This window comes from Acromyrmex echinatior, chromosome 12 (assembly GCF_024713525.1).
Source record: "Acromyrmex echinatior isolate Ae372 chromosome 12, ASM2471352v2, whole genome shotgun sequence".
In the NCBI taxonomy this organism is placed as follows: domain Eukaryota; kingdom Metazoa; phylum Arthropoda; class Insecta; order Hymenoptera; family Formicidae; genus Acromyrmex; species Acromyrmex echinatior.
This window is the reverse complement of record NC_141863.1, coordinates 9,161,332-9,184,298: the sequence shown is the minus strand read 5'-3', so window position 1 is coordinate 9,184,298 and position 22,967 is coordinate 9,161,332. Positions and strand designations below refer to the sequence as shown.

General features: G+C 31.6%; 1 protein-coding gene and 1 long non-coding RNA gene across 2 annotated transcripts in view; one reads left to right on the top strand and one right to left on the bottom strand.

Moving 5' to 3' along the window:
* Positions 1–4,370: 4,370 nt before the first annotated feature.
* LOC105143228 (uncharacterized) overlaps positions 4,371–22,967 on the top strand; it is a 53,120-nt gene continuing 34,523 nt past the window's right edge. The window contains exons 1-6 of the mRNA XM_087411872.1: positions 4,371–4,641; positions 12,939–13,091; positions 13,171–13,306; positions 14,388–14,515; positions 16,563–16,853; positions 20,037–20,285. Coding sequence (XP_087267998.1) covers positions 4,425–4,641; positions 12,939–13,091; positions 13,171–13,306; positions 14,388–14,515; positions 16,563–16,853; positions 20,037–20,285 — 1,174 coding nt within the window. The 5' untranslated portion in view covers positions 4,371–4,424. The remainder of the gene's footprint in view (positions 4,642–12,938; positions 13,092–13,170; positions 13,307–14,387; positions 14,516–16,562; positions 16,854–20,036; positions 20,286–22,967) is intronic.
* The window catches only part of LOC147907813 (uncharacterized), a 38,211-nt gene continuing 24,440 nt past the window's right edge, over positions 9,197–22,967 (bottom strand). Inside the window, exon 2 of the long non-coding RNA XR_015546915.1 lies at positions 9,197–13,080. This is a non-coding gene — a long non-coding RNA (uncharacterized LOC147907813). The remainder of the gene's footprint in view (positions 13,081–22,967) is intronic.

Sequence of the window (22,967 nt, the reverse complement as noted above, 5' to 3'; positions counted from 1 at the left end):
CAGAAATGTGAATAGGAAGTACAGTTTGTTTAATTCAGTTAAATTAAAAAATAATATCAGCAATTTCTGCACAACGTAATACTGCTCAATTCAATATTCTGAATATGAAATGCAGTTTTTCAATCTAATTGAATAAAAAAAGTTTATTTAAAAATTTTATTTAAAAATGAACTGTAAATACTACTTAAATTATTCAAAATTATAAGTAGGAAATTTTTCATTTTAATCCAAAACAGATGATCGATGTGAACACTCGCAAACCAAGTCGAACACAGCCCGAATATTAGACCAATCACGGCGCGCGACATTCGGCTAAGCGAGATTAGATTATTCGACATTTACCCAATGTTGTCTGATAGTAATGTAAATTGTTTATATTTTATTATATCTGTTAAATGATGATATTTTTATTATATCTATATAATTTCGTTACTAATTTAGCTAGTTGTACTTGAAATAGAGAATGAATAATACATTTACCAATTGAAGAAGTGATGTAGCGGGTAACATAGAAGATTCACACATAATCCAGAGGTTCCAGGTTCGAATCTCTTTAAGATGCGTTTTTTAATATCAAGGGGTCAATTTGAAGTAGTTAATTTCAAGTATAATTATTATAAATGTCTTAGGAATAAAATTTATAATCCTTAAATATGAATGTTTTTTTTTCGAATATTAAACTAGTATCAGCTCGGATCCAATCCATTTAAATCCATTCAATCCATTTTCATGGATTTAAAGTGCACGTTAACAAAATTTTAATCCATTTTAATCAATTTTCGTTTGCTGAGTAAACAATTTACATTACTATAAGACGACATTGAGCATTGGGTAAAAATCTAATCTCGCTTGACTGGTCTCGCACCATAATTAAAGTAATATTCGGGATGTGCTCAGTTTGATTTGCTAGTGTTAACATCGATCATTCATTTTATTTCTAATCAAAGAGAAATAAAGAATATAACTAAATTATTTTTACGTCACAAGTTTTTTTGAATTTAAGTTGGATTAAAACGAAGAGTTTCCCTTTTATAATTTTGAATAAATTAAATAGCATTTACGAGTATAGTTCATTTTTAAATAAAAATTTTTTTTATTCAATTGGATTAAAAAATTGCATTCCCTATTCAGAATTTTCAATTGTGCAGTATTCACGATGCACAGAAATGGCTAATATTATTTTTAAATTCAATTCACTGAATTAAAAAATTGCAATTCCTGTTCACAATTTTGAATTGAATAGCATAGAGTATTTAAGATGCACACAAAATACTATATTCTTTTTAAATTGAAAAACATAGAAATATATTCTATACTATTCGTATAAATGAATAAAAATGCATTCAGAATTGAAAAGAATTCATTTTAACTTTTATGAATCCGTATTTCTGAAAATCTGAATTCATTTTAATCCATTTCAATCCATTCTCGTTTGTTGGGCAATTAATATCTCAATCCGCGGAACAGAGCGATACGTTTTTTTGCTAGATTCATTTATTTCATGCAAAAACGCATATTATTGAATTAATTTAATTTTATTAACATCGAAAATAAGTATAATATACAGATGGTTATAGTATAATACTCGTATATGAATATTACGATTAAATACTTCAAATACTCAATAATGATATTTATAAATATATATGTATTTATATGCAAATTATGAAGTTTATAAATAAATGAATTAAAATCAATTATTATATATTGTTTTTTATATTCACGCAAAAACAATTTTTAGGAAATGTATTTTGCACATACTAATCCCAGAAAAGGTCTTGGAATTAATTCTAAGCGAAAGTTCGGGAACTGTTCTGTTTGTTTTTGTTTTAAAATTAATTCTAAGATCTTTTCTAGGAATAGTGTAAAAAGCATTAAATTAAGTCAAGGTAATGTACAGCAACATAACAATCATGTTCTAGTTTTATAACAATAACTCAGCAAATTATAAAACTTCTATATGACTATTATATAACATCTCAAGTTACATGTTATATTTATATTATGTAACTGCAATGATTTGTGAGTGGGAAATTACGACTAACATGAACGTAGTATATTACGCACATATTATATCATCTGTTATATGGAAGTAATATAATAGTTATATATTTGTGTTTGCTAGGAAGTATATACAAATGAGATTATGGAACTATAATATAATTCATTATATAACAATTACATAACATTGGAATTATTTATATTATAGTCATATAACATTTCAGCATGTCGTGTAATCATTTTGTACCTTTTCTGTGCAACAATTATATAATGTTTATTACATTGTTATTTATTTTATACAACTGTAATTTGCAGTGGGTGGGAAATTACAACTGACATGTATATTACATGTAATCAACACGTTATATTACTTGTTACATTCTGTTTTATTACATATAACAGTTATATAACTGTGTTTGCTGAGTACTTTCAAGAAATGTTTATGATTTTAACTTTGGTTGAAAGTTAGCTTGCCTGAAATGAAGATCAATTGCAGATCGATATATGACTATGATTATGAATCTTAAATGAGCGCGTGTACAGTTCTCAAAATAGCCACAGATCACGTGACTTTGTCCCTCCTACATCAAAGGTGCTGTTCAGTGTCGCAACTGATATAGCTAGACTGTGGACTGAGCTGCTATTTTAGAACAGTCTTCTGATGTTCATATCCTTCTTTTTTCTTCAATCACTTTACTCGTCCCTGTAGAATTCTTTTTTAACTCTCTTTCCTCCGTTACATTGCACAAAATAGACTAAACACTTAACGCTCATACGCATCTTCTTATTTGCTCACGCTCGTCGACTAATCTCTTGCAGCAACAAAATGTATAACCTTCGCGTACTCTTGTAAATTAGTTTTAATGATTTTTTTTTATTATTAATGATTTGTATAACTACTCTCTTTTACATTATTCGTTCTTATAGATAGTAAATATTCCCTTTTATTACGAATTCTTGAATAGTAATATTTTTTTCTTTATTTATGCATTCTTATGTATTTGCTTTAAATTATTTTTCATACTATAAACGTTAATGTTTCATATTCATATCCATTAGTTGTTATGTATTCTTACAAGATATTACTATAATGTCATTTTAATTTGTTTTTTTTTAAATAATTTTTTGTATTTAATAATAGTTTTTTATCGCTTTTAATTCATCTCGACTTTGAAAATTATAATTGTTTGATATCTCAGATGCTAATTAGCCAATGGCGTACAACTCACTTTACCACATTTTTAAATATTCACATAGTAACAAAGTAACAATAGATTGTTAACAATAAATCTTAAATGTTAGTTAATTCACACTTCGTTCTCATTTTATTTAAGACTTAAATCTCATATTTAACCTTTTTGCCTTTCAGAACTCGTACGTAGTCCAGTCTCGAATTATAAGAATTAAATTCCTTGATTCGAAATTTGGATCGACAGCGATGTTACATTGCTGGAAATAGACATTATGTTCTTTCGAAACGTTGATCACATTCCGGAGCAATAAAAAGTGTGTTTGATTCACGGCATTCGCCTCTGTGCATATACCTGCGAAACAGAGTCCATCTAAACATCCATCCATACCATTTCCTTACTCATCCTTCGTCTCTCCAATCGATTTCAACATTAATTCTCAAGGATTTAAACGTAATAATAATTTCTGCATTATTTTATCGCAGATTCTAGTTACTGCACGATACCGTTCTGCATAGATTCTTGCAACGATACAGATCATTATAATCTTATCTGTCGCGCGTATCTCGGAACTTACACGCAATGATAACAAATGCGTTATGCATGAAATAATTTAGAGAGCGCAGTGATTTTCTTGTTTAAAAATATAATAATATATTTCTCTTTGTTCCTTTCTTTATGTCCCTCCTTTTTCTCCATAATTTGTTATAATGGATATAATTTGATTATAATTTGCTCGTGATGATGAAATAATTTATTTAAAGGACAACTTTGTTTACAACCGTGTTTAATGCAGGATGGTTGCTCTTATTCAACAAAGACAATTATAATCGATTTAAGCAGCGAGAAAGTGACGTACTTATCGCGACTCAGGGGACAAATACAATGGCCGTTATTCGAGGTGCCAATTAAATTTCTCGACTTTCTCTGAAATTCTTATATGTAGGTGCTTAGTTGGATATTACAGTTTGCTGCATGATATATAGACCATGTAAGAATGTTTCTGGGTATATTAAAACTTGACACCCTCTCTAGACATGCAGAAGTTAGTTGACTTATCAAGTTGATCTCATCAAGTGAAATTCACGGTTCCCAAAAATTCTTGTAACATTTCGACCTTCCGAAGAAGTCTGTGTAATAAGAGCTTAAAGGAGTGATATTTTATCTGCGGCAATAGTGAAATTTCTTTAACATCATCTTTTCGACATACAAAAACACGGTGGAAATTCTAAAATGATCAAAAATCAGTCATTAATCACGCTTTTGATGTGCTACATTGTTTTTCATACTTACATCGATGCTTGGAACAATATTGATAAGCACAAAATCGTGAATAGAAGACAATTGTGGCAATTAAACGATAATGGATCTGCTTTTTCCGCCACAGCAAAACGTAAATGGGAATCATTAAAATTTCTGAATAATCGCATTCAGACTAGGGAGAAAAGACGTGAGTGAGATTGTAGTTTAAATATCTCGAAAAAATCTATAAAGAAAATGTATGAATTATTCTTTATGATGATTATATTCAATACAATCTTATTTCGTATCAAAATCTGAGAAATGTAAAATATTCTCGAAAAACATTATTTAACATAATTTAGTATGTTAAATATGAAAAATGTTTTTTTATTCCGAACATAAAATGAAATACCTCATTAGAAATTTAATCTCCAAAAAAGGTAGATAGCACAAAATGTAAATATTGATACTAAAACTGTTGAAACTTATAAATAAAATCTATTATACCATAATAAAATTATATTAGCATATTTCAGGCTCGTATTAGTGTCGTGTTTCTGCTGAGAAACTCAGCAAATTTTGAGTCATGGAAGAGTTCAACAAACGAATCTTAAGAAGATATTTATAACTTTACATTTATAATTCAAGGAACTCAAATAAAGTTTATCTCGAGATATAATTTGAGATATAACCCTCTTTTTCACGATTTAATAGTCAAGTCTTAAAACAAGATTTGGTAATACATATTAATCGATCTCGAAATTTGTATCAGCTAATTCTTGAGTCGAAAAAACTTGCGTATCACGTAAGTGTAATCCAGAGATGATTTGAGAAGAGAAAATTATATAATATTTATATTAGAACGCATTATAATCTACATATACACTACGCAAAAAATTAAAGGATCACTTAGTCCAAAAATAAGTAAATATTCAAAAGAATAGAACTTCGTCAAGAATAATCATAACAAGATTTTTTAAAAAGCTTGAAATATTTACTTTCAAGATTGGTAATTGATATTTCAATCAGATTGATTTTTTTACGGAGCTATACAAATAGAAATGGTATCCGTCAAATCTGAAAATTTTGTACAAACTTTACAAAGGTCTATAGCATGAAATAAAAATCGCACTCAAATGTCGTTTATAGCAGTCGAAAGAGTGAATCTTTAACTTCAATTTGCTTTTTTATTGAACATTGTACGATTTTTTTTCACTTTTGTAAAATTTGTATAAAATTGTAAGATTTGACGGACATCCATTTCTATTCGTATAACTCCGTAAAAAATTAATCTGATCGAAATATCAACTACCGATCTTGAAAGTAAATATTTCAAGCTTTAAAATGCTTTTTAAAAAAATCTCGTTATGATTATTTTTGACGAAGTTCCTCTATCTTGAAGTTTGCCTACTTCTGAACAGACGATTAAAATTAAAAATCGGTATTAAAAAGAACTAAAATTAAAATGTATGAATCTCCTTAAAAAATGATCGCGAAACAATGTTTGGTAAAGCGTCTTAAAGCTTAAGATATAACTTTCGAATCATATTTCTTTGCCAAAATTTTATTACAAATGGCGCTATTAAATTGAATCTTGTAGAATTGAAGAATAAACTTTTGTGTGCACGAATAAAACAAATTTTTTCTGTGAGTTTTTTTAATTGTACCATATAACTTATAATATTTTCTACTTAAAATGTTTTCTTAATCATTACGTTACAATTTTTTTTAGTGAAGTGTAACGATTTAAAGTGAATAATGAATTTTCAGGTCTTTCTTTAAAAACTTGTATCTATAAACGGAATATATAAATTGAATAGAAAATTATGACAATTTTCAGGAACATGTTTACAATCAGCATCATGTAAACAATTAAATTAAAGGACTCTTTTAAATAATAAGAATATAGAAGGACAAATTGGAGTCAAATTCGAATATAGATATGTAATAAACGTTTGAAGTTTTAACATTCTGATAAATTGAAATATAAATTTAATTTAAAAAACTTACCGTTTACATCGTAAACATATCATGTAATACAATGTAACGCTAAGTTTTAAAATTAAATTTATATTTCAATTTATCAAAATGTTAAAACTTTGAACGTTTATTATACATATCTATGTATATTCGAATTTGATTCTAATTTGCCCTTCTATATTCTTGATAATTTTGGGGAATTTGACATTTAATACATAATAAACGGTTTCTAAAACATATTAGAGATGCACAAAATCCTTTCAAATGGTGGTCTGACAACGAATTTATTAATAGATATAGATTTCGGAAAAAATCTGTCATATATTTTTCTTTGTATTGATGAATTCCTCCGTAAAGCATTCCGAAGAGGCTCCTTTCTATTCCACATTAAACAACTTCCTTTATGTCTGCGATTTTATATTACAGCTTCTTTTCAAATCAATTTAGACAATTTATGAAAAAAAAATATGTCTTGAAATTTATCTTAATAAAAAATGTAATAGGTATATATTATATACCGGGTGTTTCAGATCACCCGTTTCAGTACACCCCTTTTATCTTGGAAACAGAGCATTTTAGAAAAAAATGTTTTAGACAAAAGTTGTGAGGTTCTAATGATCTAATTAGTGATCTGATTAGTCTGACCTTGGGTGGCGTCAACAAAGTGAGAGCAATGTCACTTCGAATTTTTTAAAAAGGACTCCCTATTTTTCATTGCATATTTTTGTAGCACCTTGAGCTTTCTAAAACTTCTAAGGGTAACTTCGGTATATACGCCGCACCTATCAAAAACTTAATTTATTAAGTATTATATAGTTATTTATTATGTTTAAAATAAACGAACTATATCAGTAAAAACTTTGTACTGTCTACTATTATAAAAAAAATATTAGAAATCCGAAATATTTATATTTCGTATTAAAGAAATGAACTTTTTTAAACCTTTGCATTTTTGTCGTATATACCATAAGGGTGGGATATAGGACTACTCATAGGGGGAGGGGGAAGGGGATATGAATAGCTTATAAAAGATTTACAAATAATGCATATAAATAAGACGTAAAATGACACAATAACTTATAAAATGCGTTTATAAAGTTTTATTAAGAATGATATATAAATACGTATATGAAGTAATAAATAATAATTACAATCTTCCTAGATGTATTATAAGTGTTATGACGTGAGGTACATATTTCAAATATAAATTAATTCCTAAAGACTCCTTAATGATACAAAATGATTACAACAGGGCAATAGGAGTCAAGCACTGTAATTCTTGTGCATAAACGGTTAACAAAACAACTTTATTAATAATTAATTCGCTTACATGTTTCGGCTCACTTTTGAGTCATCCTCAGAAAAACAGTATGATGTTGTAATTACAAAAAAAAACTTTTTTTTCTTACAAACTAATTCATTTCAGTGAGCCATTTCCACCTATTAATGAAAACTATAATATAAAAACGGATTCTAATAACAATCTAAAATATATTAAAATTATTAAAAAGGAAATTTTTTGGAAGCAAAAACGATTTAGTGTAAGACAATAGAAAAATAGCTCATTAAAACAAAAGTTCACTATATCGCAAACACTTAAATTCTGTAAGTTTAGTCAAAAACTATTCTTTGACCATTCAGCGAATCAGTGTCAATTATAATAAAATTAATGGATAACTTTTAATACACTTAGAACGTTAATCGCAAAGAAAAAAAAAGAAGAAAAGAAAACTCTGATTAATTGTAGTCCAAATGGATATCAAAATCAAAACTGAATCTTTAATAATTTAATTTTAATGTAACGACAAATGTACACCAGGGCCACCAATCTCTTCTCTTGTTCCGAGCATTACCAGCATTTGTGGTGACCTCATAGCTATGACACAGGAAATGAAGAACTAATATTTAATATGGCTAATATTCTTGAGGCTTCCATGGATGCTTTCTATATAAAGATTATGCGTTTCGCGGGTTTCTTCCATATCCAGACACGGAGGAAACCCGCGAAACGCATAATCTTTATATTTAATATGGAAATCATCGTTTCCGGCCAATATTTTTATCGCGATATGAGCAAATAATTGCGTTCATTATGGACGCTCACGCGCTTTAATCCGCATAAAAATATATTACTGCTGTAGTGTTACTACTAGTGCAGAAATTCGTGTCACTATACTGTTCCTTGCATTTATATTCCAATCATTTTTATATGTATTACAATAGTGTTGTAATACACTTGTAGTACACTAGACAATGCCACTACTCGTTCCAGCAGTGACATTATTGCATTAATAGTGACACTGCTCGTTCCAGCAGTAGCATTTGCACATTACTACACTACTGCACTAGTAGTGTCACAACTCATCCCAGTAGTGATGCTACTAGCAATACTCTCTAACGCCAATTTATAATTACACTACTAATCACGAGTAGTACCATTACTCATACCAGACACTACTGTATTTCACTAGTGACACTATTACACTAGCAGTGACACTAGTAGTATATTTTTATGCGGAAGCATAGTCAAACGTAGCAACACCGAGCAACACGTAGCAAATATGGCGATAAAAATACCGATCGGAATGTGCCAGAAACGATGACAGCCATATTGAATATTAGTTCCTCATTTCCTGTGTTATGAGGGCGCCACAAATGTTGATAACGGAAAAACTATAGCAGTTTGTGGCCCTGATGTACACTGATTATCTGGCAATAACAACGCTCCGATATTTATAGTCTATTTACAATTGAAAAGTACACTGAGAGAAAGAATTTTGTTAATTTAACAAGCCACCAGTACCTTTAGCCGGTGATCGGTAAATATTGTATGTGACAACAAATTTTGTTGTGAATGCTGCTAGTCTGCTATACCATTATTAATAACAGAAGCAAATTATATAGAATTTAATCTATCTTTTGGATAAATTTTAGGTTCATTTACATTAAATTCGTAGATGATCGTGGAATCTTAAGTCGCAGGAAACCGACCAAGCACAGTGTAATATAGGGAGAATACTTGAATAGAATTTGTTAATTTCTTATGATTTGAGACCTTGCAACCGTCTACAGCTTATGTATATGTTGAAGTTTGCAGTTCACAACTACGATTGTTGGGGATCCAAAAGAAAACAGACGCCTTTATATTGACTCACAACAAAACTCATTTATCGCACACTCTAATCTCACAAAACAGTATCTAGTCTGTTCAAAATGATATCGCAATAATGTATATTGAGTCATGAAAAAAGAAAGCGTACCGGCTGACAAGCGAGAGCAACGCACAGCGCAGTAAAAAAAAGGTATAAAAGAGATCGCAATAGAACTAAGAATGTATGCGCGCGCTTCACAGTGGCTGCCATGGAAAAAGCGATCTACGTTACCATGTGATGACTCGGAAAAAAAAACTAAAAGGATGAAAGAAATTCCAAACTTAACAATATATATGAACCTCTTATTTGCTAGCGATACTATTGATTATTTGTTACATTGACGAATTAATTTGCAATTGTAATAAATCGATCGTTTTTTTAAACAAATCACATTTGCTTTGATTTGTTCCTATAATAAAATCATTTCTCTCAGTATAGGCCTTGGGAAGCCCCTCCAAGTCTGTCTGCAGATTGAGGCCACGTGTCTATCTCTGATGTGTAGCATCTTTGACATCAATCTCTTTCTTACTGGGGTTTCTCATCCAAAATTGCAACATTTTCTCAATCGAATTCGTGATTCGATTCCTCTTCAATCGGTGGTGATCCAATCAGTTATGATCGAATGTGGAACGGTTGTGTTTCACTAAATATGTTCCTGTACTCAGCTATTCTCGTCTTCACCTATCTTCCTGTCTGTCCTACGTAGTTCGCAATTTTTGCAACAGATTTCATACACCACATTAGATTTCTTTTCATGCAGAAAGGAATCTTTAAGTACCTTGATGAATTCGCCCAACTTATTAACACTATAAAACGATAATCTAATATCCTCGCTGTTTAAACTATTGAATTTCTCGGAAAATATCAGAACAGTAATAGTAAACATGAAGGCGCTTTTGATATTATTACTATCATTTCTTTCTCTTAAAATTAATAATATTTTTCAATCGTTTATTAATACTATTAAAAATGAATTCTAACGAATAATCTCTAACAAGATTTTAATTACAAAACAAAAATTATCAAAATGAAATTTAGGATTTGAAAGCAAAATCATTTTATCTACCAAACCGGCAATCGTGCCCCTCTTCTGAGATATAGGGTGATGAGACAAGAAATTCAAGTACCTCTCTGAAAACATTAATTTATGATACCAATCAAATTTGATTTTATTATTATTAATAATTAAAGTATTAGGTGTATAAATTTGCTTCCGCCGTTTTTTTTCCGAAATTCGAGGCTTTATTGTAAAAAACTAGTTACATTTATGATTCAAAGTATTGTCCATTTACTTTCTGGCTGGCCACTACTTACTCCCATCTTTCGGGCAACGTACGAATCCCGCGTCGAAAAAACTGGTCATCTTTTGAGGTGATCCACGAATCGATCCAATTTTTTACTTTTTTTTAAGACTGGAAGTATTGGTCAGTCAGGCCGTGTGCCATTGATCGAAACAAGTGATAGTCAGAGGGAGCAATGTCTGGAGAATATGGTGGATAGGATAGGACTTCTCATTTTAACGTTTCCAAATATATCTTGACCACTTTCGCAACATGGGGTCGAGCATTGTCATGCTACAAAATCACTTTATCGTTATGTTGCGGGTATTTGTTTTTCAATGCTCGGCTCAAACGCATCAATTGCGTTCGATACTGATCGCCTGTGATTGTTTCAATTGGTTTTAACAGCTCATAATACACTACGTCGAGCTGGTCCCACCAAATACAGAGCATGACCTTGGAGCCGTGAATATTCGGTTTGGCCGTCGACGTGGAAGCATGGCCGGGAACTCCCCATGATTTTCTGCTCTTAGGGTTATCGTAATGAACCCATTTTTCGTCCCCAGTCACAATGCGATGCAGAAATCCTTTCTGTCTTTGCCTTTCAAGCAGCTGTTCACAAGCAAACAAACGCCGTTCAACATCTTTCGGCTTCAACTCGTACGGTACCCAATTTCCTTGCTTCTGAATCATTCCCATGACTTTAAGGCGTTTTGAAATGGCTTGTTGAGTCACTCCCAATGATCGTGCCAATTCTTCTTGATTTTGAGTCTTGATCAAGTAATGCCTACAATTCTGCATCTTCGAAAACCTTCTCTCTTCCACCGCTATGCCGGTCTTTGACGTCAAAATCACTGTTCTTGAAACTACTCACGACACGTTCATTCTTTCACTAATAGCGGCCTCACCATAAGTATTTGAGAGCATTCGATGAGCCTCAGCCGCAGATTTCTTCATATTGAAGCAGAAAATTAAAACCTCCCGCAAATGACGAGAATTTGGCTCGTAAACTGATATTTTCAATCGAGAATAACTTTATGATGCAGACACAAATCGATTAATGTTTCTATGGGGTTATGTTGACAGATGCCCAAATTTATTGTATGATGTCTATAATCTATTTATTTCGACCAACACTTACCGCTAAAGCCATCTATAGGAAAACGGCGGAAGCAAAGTTGTACACCTAATATTTAATTCATATAACATTTTATTTAAAATTATATCAGCAAAAAAAATAATATATGCAAAACATTTTAGGCCGGAATTAGACTACGCATTGAAGATCGAGATTGAAGATTGAAAGATTGAAATTCGACCAATCAAAAAAATAGGAACTAAAATTCTTTTTTTCTCATTGATCAAATTTTTATCTTCAATCTTTAATTTCAATCTTCAATGCGTAGTCTAATTCCAGCCTTACAATAAAGTTTGTCTAATTTATACTCTATTTCTGGTAAATTTATTTAATACTGTTAATTAATAATTTCTATGTTTTTATGTACGTAACAATACAAGTTCCAAAAGTTTCTTTTCATCCATACGATCTCTTAACCAAACTTTCAAATACTAAAATGAAAAACCTCGTTTAGTAAAAGCGAAACTTGTCGGCAGACACAGTAATAATATTTTAAGTATCTTGCAATTAGTAATTTTTGCATAACGTTGCTTAATGCAATAATCTTAAATCGCAAGAACCTAGAAGTTTCTTAAATATATTTTTGGAATATCAAAATTGTGATTAAGCATTTTAGAAATATTAAAAATGTATGTAACATTTTATTACAAAATATTTTTAAAGAAGATGACTCCAAGAGGGAAGGCATGGCTCTATAGCTCCCCCCCTTCCCGTGGATTCGCCACTGGAGAGGTGGAAGGGAGGAAAACCATTTTGAAAGAAATTGCATTCAAAAATAGAAAATGTGTGAGAAATAATTACCCACTTTTTTAATTTAAAAAAAAGTTTTTCAAATTTTTTATTGAGCTTCGATAGCACGTACGTGCGTGCACGCGCGCGCGCGCGCGCGCGCGCGCGTGTGTGTGTGTGTGTGTGTGTGTGTGTAAAGAACAAAATATACAATATGATGTTACAGTGTTCTCGTTGTTCACGTTGGTAAAATTTGACAACGGCATCTGCGACGGATTAAACGGGGAGAACGGCACATGCATTGCGGCAGCGGAATGTGGACAGCGTGGAGGTATCTTCAGCGGCGTTTGCGCAAATGGTTACGGAATCTGTTGTATAAGTAAACAAACATCAAATTGAACGTTTAGACGTTTTAAAAAAAACTTTTTAATCTACATTTTTATTTCATTTTCTAATAGTTACGGTATCCTGCGATGGGATGACTGCCGATAACAACACGCACTTTGTCAATCCAAATTATCCGTCTACCTTCGACGGTATGGAATCATGTCAAGTGACGATAGTAAAATCAGATCCAGATGTATGCCAATATCGGTATATATACACAGATGTATATTATTAAGAATATTTAAAACGTTAATAATAATTGTTAATAAATTTAATAAGTTTATGATTGTATATAATTTAAGAAATATTTAATATTATTTATATTATAATTATATTTACATTATAATAAGATAACCCAGCCTTGGCCCCGTTTCCCAAAGTGAGCCATTTGCTGTTTGTATATAATTATATGATTAATTTAATAGATGGTAGAGAGAGAGAGAGAGAGAGAGAGGGGGGGGAGAGAGATAGAGAGAGAGAGAATGTTAATTCTAGAAATTTATATATTCGGTTTATTTTTTTATGTTTAAATTTATTATTCAACAACAGAAAATATATGTTTTCTTTGCAAAATGAATTTCAAATTTTCTACATCTTCGTCCTTTTTTAAATTTAAGTTTTTTAAAAGATACAATAATGCAGTATTTTTTTCTGAAAGTTATTTCTACTTTCCAAAATGCATATTTAAAATATATTTGTAATTTATGTACGAAAAATAAAAATTTTTAAACAAAATATGGTTTTTCAACTATTGTTTACTTTATATAATAGCTTATAACTTTTTTATTAATAAGGATACGTACCGTTATATTCTTTACTATCTGGCGTTTCGATTGAAAAAAAATTTGTTAAAATATATTCATTTTTATGAATGTTCTGATCAATCAAAGTTGGCTTGGGTGTGTCATTCGAAATGTGACATTTACGTTATAAAAAAAGTCAAAGTGTTTTTAAGGGTTAATATTTTCGTATGAAAAAGTGAAGACGTATACGTGGCTCACATTGGATACATACTTTGTTAAGTTGCCTAAAATGCTACCTTTCTTTTAAATCTCTACTGCATTTATGTACTCGTAAATGTATGAATATGACTCATATTATTTTTTAATGTTCAGAAATGTTTCCTCTTTCGAATGTGATCATCAATTTTCAATTTTAAGCAAAAAATTAGAAAAATTTAAAAGCTTAAAGGGCTCAGTTACCTTACATAATATAAATATAATTTAATAAATATAATTTTATGAAAATATTGTTTTGCTCAGTTTTTCCTGTTTTTTTTTTAATGTAGATTAGACTTCGTACAATTCAATATCAGGGGGCCGGAAACAACGAATAATATATGTATTTATGATCAATTCATCGTTTCCGGTGGTAACCCGGTACCAACAATATGCGGTAACAATGATGGAAATCACAGTAAGTACAAAAAAAATTATTTGAAAGATTGGGAAGTAAAGTAATTATCTGGAGTGTGGTCCAGCATTGTCATACAACAAAATCACTTTGCGTTTTCTTTGAGCTATTATTGGACATTTCTGATTCAAAACGATGCAAATCGATTAATTACTGATAACGCTCATAAGGGAACGTTCCAAATTGCAAAAGCGATCATATCAAGAAACTAACATTACTAGTTCACGTTTGAAATAGATATTCAAGATAGTCAAATCTTGTGATCCTGTAAATTTTGTACCCGAGTTGGTACGAAACATATTTGGCCATTTGGCCAACTTCGACAAAAAATGTCTCGAGAACAATACATTTTTGGAAAAAAATGTTTCAAATAAAGTAGCTATCAGATGAGCTACTTAGATTTTGGATTCACCTCTTTTGAGCCCAATAAGGCACAAGTTAATTTTTTCTAAGATCTATTGGGAGTATGCATTAATTTTAAAAGACATTACTTTAAATCCGAAGCGCCACTACGGTCTAAGTATTAAGATGTTGAACTAATATATATATTTTCAAACAAATGAATTAATTTCAGAAATGATAATTACGTGCCGATATGGTTGTCGACATTAACGCAATTGATCTGAAATATTAATAATCCCCCCAAATACCCCAAATTAATCTTAAAAAACTGTAATAAACTTATTGCGAAAAATATTGCCTCGGCTGGGAGTCGAACCCGGATCTCTTGCATTCCGTGCGAGCGTCCTGAGCCTTTAGACTACCGAGACAAACAATTTGGGGGGATTATCATTTTTGAAATTAATTCATTTGTTTGAAAATATATATATTCAACATCTTAATACTTAGACCGTAGTGGCGCTTCGGATTTAAAGTAATGTTATTTAACATAAACGGTCTTGTTTCCTATCTTATTGTTAATTTTAAAAGATTTTTTGGTAAACATATGGCTTTATTGTGAAAAAATAGTTACAAATTGGTCATTCAAAATATTATCCATCGCTAGCCAGTACTTTTTTCCCATCTTTTTGGTAATAAGTGAATTCCATATCAAAAGAACAACATATCTTTTGAAACTATCTACGAATCGATCCATTTTTTGGTATCTTTATAAGAATGGAAGCGCTGCTTAGACAGGCCATGAATTATCAATCGAAATAGATGGTAATCGTAAGGAGCAATATCTGGAGAATACGGCGGGTGTGATAGGACATCCCAGTTAAGCGTTTCCTTGATCGGTTTCGCAACATGTGACCAAGCGTTGTCGTGGAAAATCACTTTGTCGTGTCTTTTCGCGTAATCTGGCTGTTTTTGCTTCAATGTTCGGCTCAATTGCATCAATTATTGTTGACAGTGTTTCCCAGTGATGATTTTGTTAGGTTGGAGCAGCTCACACGTATAATACACTATACCCAGCTGATCCCACCAAATACAGAGCATGAGCTTGGCGCCATGAATATATTGACTTTGTCGTCAATGTTGATGGTTCGTCTGGCTTGCGCCAGATTTTTTGCGGATTATCGTAGCGTATCTTGATATCTGCTTCATGACAATGCACTTTCCCATACTACGGTTATTATTATAATATAAATTACACGGCACTTGTTTTTAATAATCTTCCCTACTCTCCCTTGCTCCTGCAGATTTATTTTTGTTCCCTAGACTAAAGGAGGCAATGAAATGGATTCAATTTACATAAGGCAATATCCAAGGATAACTTTTCACAAAGTTTCCACAAGCTGTATGAACGTTGTTAGAAGTGTATTTCCTTTATTTTTGGGGAGATTATTTTTGGAAGACAATAAAGGTTATTTGTATATTAATTAGGCGGTATTTATTTTCTCATCATTCACAAAATTCTATTGCCACATTGTGTATATATTAAGATATTATTTGAAATATCTCACTTCGATCGATTAATAGACTTTCTCATATTATAGTTTGATTTATTCAAATAAATAGTCCGAATTCAAAATCTTAATATTGACAATGTTATTTAATAATATAAGTTGCGATTTGATTCTTTATACGAGTTAAATACTTTTTACAGTGTATATAGACACGGGAATCGGACAAACCAATCCAGTTACTTTAATCTTCGTTACGAGTGGTAATTCTTTTTCACGATCATGGAAAGTTCGAATCTCGCAGATACGATGCAGTACGATATATCGAGCCGAAGAGGGATGTCTTCAGTATTTCACCGGAGTTTCCGGCCAGATAAAATCCTTCAATTACGATCCCATGATTGGGCTACAATTATCAAATCAAGATTACAGTATATGCATCAGGATGGAGAGGAACTTTTGTGGAATCCAGTACATGGCGTGTTCTGACGACGGTATAAAAAAAAAATATATATATATATATAATATATATATATACATAGAATGTAACAAAAACAAGTAAACATATATGTTTTTTAATGTTCAAAGAGATTTTTTAAAAATCTGAAATTAGATATTTTAGCAATAGTATTAATAATGATTTCCCATTGTTTTTCACTTTGTAAGACTTTGTAAACTGTTTATTGACTTCATATTGATGAGCCGTAAGGGAAGAATCATTTCTTTTTACTTCTCGATGCCGTACACGTTGATAGAGATGTTGTTGAGATTTTCAAATTTTTTAATTTGACTCAATATCATTGGAAACTGGATGTCTTTAAGATTTAATACCATCGTGGATATGATGACTCTCGATTTGTATGACTTTGAGCTAGAGGTAGAGCGGCTACCACTGATCAAGCAAAACACGCGTTGCCTAAAGATTACACGTTGATTACTGCTTTTTCATTTTAATTTCCCGGTAACTCAATGTGGCATCCCGCGTGCAATGGATTGTCCTTGTTTACGTTAATAGTCAAATTTAGGATACGCGACAGCGTCCACCCGGTATCGCGCTCCTGAAATTCCTCGAGCGATGCTAAGATGAGCTCGACAATGCGCGACGCGTACCATTCTTGTAAATCGGACAAACTAAAGAGTTCATAGTTTTTCGTACTGACATTTTTATTCGCGTTTATTACTCGATATAAATTCACCTTTAAATACTGTGTTTACTTTAATGTTGTCATGTTTCTGCGTAACAATTTGTACACGCTCAAGAATAATTTCTCTTGCGTCTTCAAGAAACTTGTGAGGTTCGATGTGTCCAGAGTTTATTACGGCACCGATCTGTATACCGCTTTCGAAAGATGTATCTATCTCGCGCCATGTGAGTCCCGCGCCGACACCCACGTGCACGCACCGAATCCTTTAAATTTTCGAGTCGTGCGATTATCTATTACCGATCGATAATCGCGTTTAATGCTGCTTTGTGTCTTCAGCGATTCAATAAAATCGTTGCATCGTTATTCATACGCAAGATCTTCTCGCGTATTCAACTGAACGGCTTGCGCCTCCAAATAATTCTCCGTTTACTCCATATTATAATATCCTCTTTTTTATAATCTTTTTATTAAAAAAGTTTTAAAAAAATGTATATTTTTTTAGTCTGTTTTTAAATCTTTGACAAAACTTTCACAACACCTTGTATCACTGTGTGCAAATAGGACACATGTTACACGGCATTATTTGATAAAGGAAACTTTTGCATTCCGAACAGGAATAACTTTTGAGAATCGCACATATATCGATATCATGTTTTCGAATGACACAAAGACTTGAAAATTGATCGTTTATTCTTATGATGCATGATGAGCAATATCTTCTATGATCATCAGTGTAGTAGAATGCAGCATATCTTTTTCATAGGACGTAAGGTGTTTACTTGAGTTCTATTTAAATCTCGCCATATTACTTCAATTATATCATCATTTTCCATATCACTGCCGAAACACGAATCATTTGACATTTGGCATGATCTTCATCGGACATTTCCTGGTCAGACATTTCTTCATATTGATTTATTTCTTCGTCCATTGAAATTTTTTTCTATCCGAATGCGTATTTTATATATATAAATATATATATATATATATATATATATTGTATATATATATACATATATATAAATAGCAAATACTTTTTTGAATTTAATTGGATTCAATTGGATTCAATTAGATTCAGTTGGATGCAATTGGATTGAAAAACTGCATTTCCCATTCAAATTTTTGAATTGAACAGTTTCACAATTGTGTTTGTGTGCATAGAAAAAGCTAATATTATTTTTAGATTGAAAAGCATAAAGATATGCTCCATGCATATCTTCCTATAAATGAATAAAAATGCATTCAGAATTGAAAAGCATTCATTTTAACATCAATATTTCTGAAAATTTGAATCCATTTCAATTTATTTCAATCCATTCTCGTTTGCTGAGTATATATACAAGGTGCGTCCCAAAATTTTCCCAACTTTTGAAATAAAACAACAACGGTTTACTTTTTTTTTCAAATTCAAATTGTTTATTCAAAGTAGTCCCCGTCGGACTCAATACAACGTTTGGCACGATCTAAAAGCATTTCAAATGAGTGTTTTATGTCGTTCAAAGGCACGTCCTTCAGAATAGTGGTACAAGCCCTTTGGATGTCTTCTACGTCCACATACCGCTTTCCTTTCATGGACAAATGCATTTTGCCGAATAGGTAGAAGTCACAAGGTGCCATATCAGGCGAATACGGGGAATGGTTGATTGTTAAAATGTGATTTTTAATCAAAAAATCAGTGACAAGTGTCGAACGGTGAGATGGCGCATTATCGTGTAACAAGCGCCAACTTCCTCCTTCGCGATATTCTGGCCGAATACGACGAATGCGGTGCACCAAACGCTTCAAAACGCTTACATAGAATACAGCATTAACTGTTTGGCCTGCTGGAACGAATTCTTTGTGCACAATACCCTTGGAATCATAAAAACTTCGATGGAATTTTCGTTAATTGTCGATTTTGGGCGACCTGTATGTGCGTCGTCATTTATGTCCTCACGACCGTTCTTGAATCGCGTATACCACTCATAAACACTGGCACGGGCTACACAATTATCACCATAAACTTGTTTCATCAAATTATGGGTTTCGATAAATGTTTTACCAAGTTTAAAACAAAACTTAATATTGGCTCTTTGTTCGAAGTTCATTCTCGTACCGATGTATACAACATACTGACACTTGAGACGCCATAACTTCGTTTCCACTGAACCAAATGTCATGAAATTTTTACTGGAAGTCAGCTAGGGATGTACCTTTCAAACGCGCAATCGAATACACGGATGGCGCCACCCGACCTATCCCTATTGAAAAAGTTTGGAAAATTTTGGGACGCACCTTGCATATATATATATATATATATATATATATATATATATACATAAGTTATATGTAAAACATAAGTTTTACAGAAATGTGTTTCAGATAAAAGTTGTAGCGTTTAAAAAGATCTATTTAATAATCTTATCAGTTTAACTTTGGGTAGCGTCACCAATGTCATGTCAAAGTTACATCGATTTTTTTAAATGAATGCCATATTTTTGATTCCAGAGAGAGAGAATCTAATATATATAAATATATATAATTCTTTTACAGCTCAAGAGATGTCCACTACATTAAGTACAACTCAAATAATGCGTAGCAATTCATTCACTCTGACGGGAAATACACAAACCACGCAAATTATGTCGATGACAGGAACATCCTGTATGACCGATTGGTTGTCAATACCGTGCGCCACAAATCTTGATCGATTACCATCGACATCAATGACATGCGTCGATCGATTGTGTGGTGGTACCTTCAACTCGGAAACCTTGAACTTAAATGGCTCGTCTGTTATTAGTGAGTCTGTTATTATTTTTATTGTGACGCTATCACTCTTCTTTTTTTCTTCCCTCTCCCTCCCTCTCTCTCTCTCTCTCTCCTCCCCCCTCTCTATCACTCTCTGTCTCTCTATAAGTAATCGCACTGATATGTTTCTTTGCTGCTCTGTATTTTGAACTCTTTACTGCTGTTCGCTGCCCTCCTGGGCCTTCTTTTTTCAAACCACTAATCAAGAGCTGTAATTCTTGACACCATTATTCGTCGCAAGTACCATCGCCAGTACATAGCTGAGTTCTACCCACCTTTTCGAAACCGTGATGGGCAAAAATTTCTCTGGCATCTTGGATCAGTGATGCCATTTTAGAGCCGGTTTACGACATCAAGTCGGCGACACATGCGGCGCGCCATGCGATCGGTAGTCACACACACAAGCATGACGCTATGTCCATGTGCGCACGAGTTTCGAGCGTCTTCGGCTAGCTTCGTTGAGGCATTCGGACGTGTTACGAGCGAACGAGACAGTGTTTCTCGAGATTGTGAGACTAATTCTACAATGTGCTCTTTGTTTCCTGTTTCTTGCTGTTTGTTTCTCGAGCATGTATCGAGGGGCATGGAGACATTTTAGATAATATGTAAGTTTTAATAACAGTAAACCCTTCCCGTCAATCCATAATAGCATTAATCATGTCAAAACGTAATAATTAACGAAGTATTAATTATTTAAAATTAATTTTCCATGGAAGTTATATACCATGTTTATAAGTCAGAAACGTAACTAGTTAGCGCGATCAAGCTGATTTTTTCCTTTTTTTCAGAGATTTCCGGAAAAAAAATATTTTATATATAATTATATAAAATCATATATAATTTTATATACATATTTGTATATATAAATGGATATATTTTATATATAATTATATATAATTATACATAATTTTATACATAATTTTATACAATTATATATAATTTTATATATGTAATTATATATAAATATATATAATTATATACAATTATATAAAATTATATATAAAATTATATAATTTTATATAATTATATATAAAATAGTTTTTCCTGGGTTTTTTTAAACTATACGGTAGATGTTAATAGTAAAAATATTAAGCCCAATATATTTTCACATAATTATTGAAATTATTCGTGTGTGTACTTGTAATTGTAAGAAGAATTTGTATTTCAATAGACAAAGAATTACTTTAAAATTGCACATATAAAGGCATTTATTTGTACATTTCAAACTTACATTAGCATTATCTTCATAATTATATAAATAATTTTGCTTTTGCAATTTCTTCCATTATCAGAATTTTCACATAAGTTCGAATGATAGTTATAAAAAAAAATTTAAAACGAAGTATCGATCAATACTAAGATCGAACAATATATTCTTATACTATATAATTATTGCAATTATTCGTATATTTTTAAACTAACTGTAGAAAGAATAATGATTCACGACATGCATGATATGTGTTAAACTTAATTGATGAAAAATTTTTATATGTAAATTAAATTTGATTTCCTTTAAACGAATCCAAAAAGAAATCATGTTTTGTAATGATTGCGCCTGTCAAATGCGCTTAATGTTGATATTTTGTTTTAAATGTTTTTTTAATTATCATCCAAACTTATATGAAAATTCTGATAATGAAAGAAATTACAAAAGTGAAATTATTTACATAGTGAGTGCAAAAAGAATTCGTATAGAGAAAATATTAAAAAAAAAACTATATTTAAAAAAAATTAGGTGTACAAATAAGTTTCCGTCGTTTTTTATCAAAAATTAAGCATTTATTGATGTGAAATTACTTGTTGAACCGCTCCTAATGTAAGTGCAAGTTCTTTTTGCGTTTGGCACGAATCTTCATTCAATAATGCTTCCAATTCCGCGTCTTCGTACACTTTCGGCCTTCCGCTATGTTCTTTGTCTTCGACGTCAAATTCACCGTTCTTAAATTTTTGAAACCATTTACAACTTCTCTCACTTAAGGCAGTCTCACCATATGCTTCTACAAGCAATCGATGAGCCTCAGCTGCAGATTTCTTCAAATTAAAGAAGTAAATCAAAAGTTCCCGCAAATGACGCTTATTCGGCTCAAAATTCGGTATTTTCGCACAAAAAAAATATATGATGCTGATACAAAATCGCTAGTATTTCAAGGTTATGTTGTTGACAGATGTCCAACCTTACGATATAATGTTTTACATCAGACAATTTTAACCATAGCTTGCTAGTGGCGCCGTCTTTTGTCAAACGGCGTAAACTTATTTGTACACTTAATATTTTATATGTAATTATATAAAATTATATATTATAAAAATATATAAAATTTAATATATAATTGTATATAAATGAACATATTTTAGACATAATTGTATATAATTATTGTAGGATATAAGATTGATCCAAGTGATGGAAATATTCGGTGAGCCAGTATTGCTGGCCGATAATTCAGAAGAGATTCGCTGTTTTCACTTCAACGCTTCGTCGTGTCACACACGTGCCTCGCCATTGTACGACTGCCTCTTTTTTGTTCTCACCTTCTTCTACCTTTTCGCTCTTGCGCAAGCGCACTGATAGTCTAGTGCATATCGTCATAGTCGGAAACGCACGAACTAACTAAGAATTCGTAAACACAACATATACTCTTCCTACACTCGGCCATTCTGCACAATCGTGCGTCC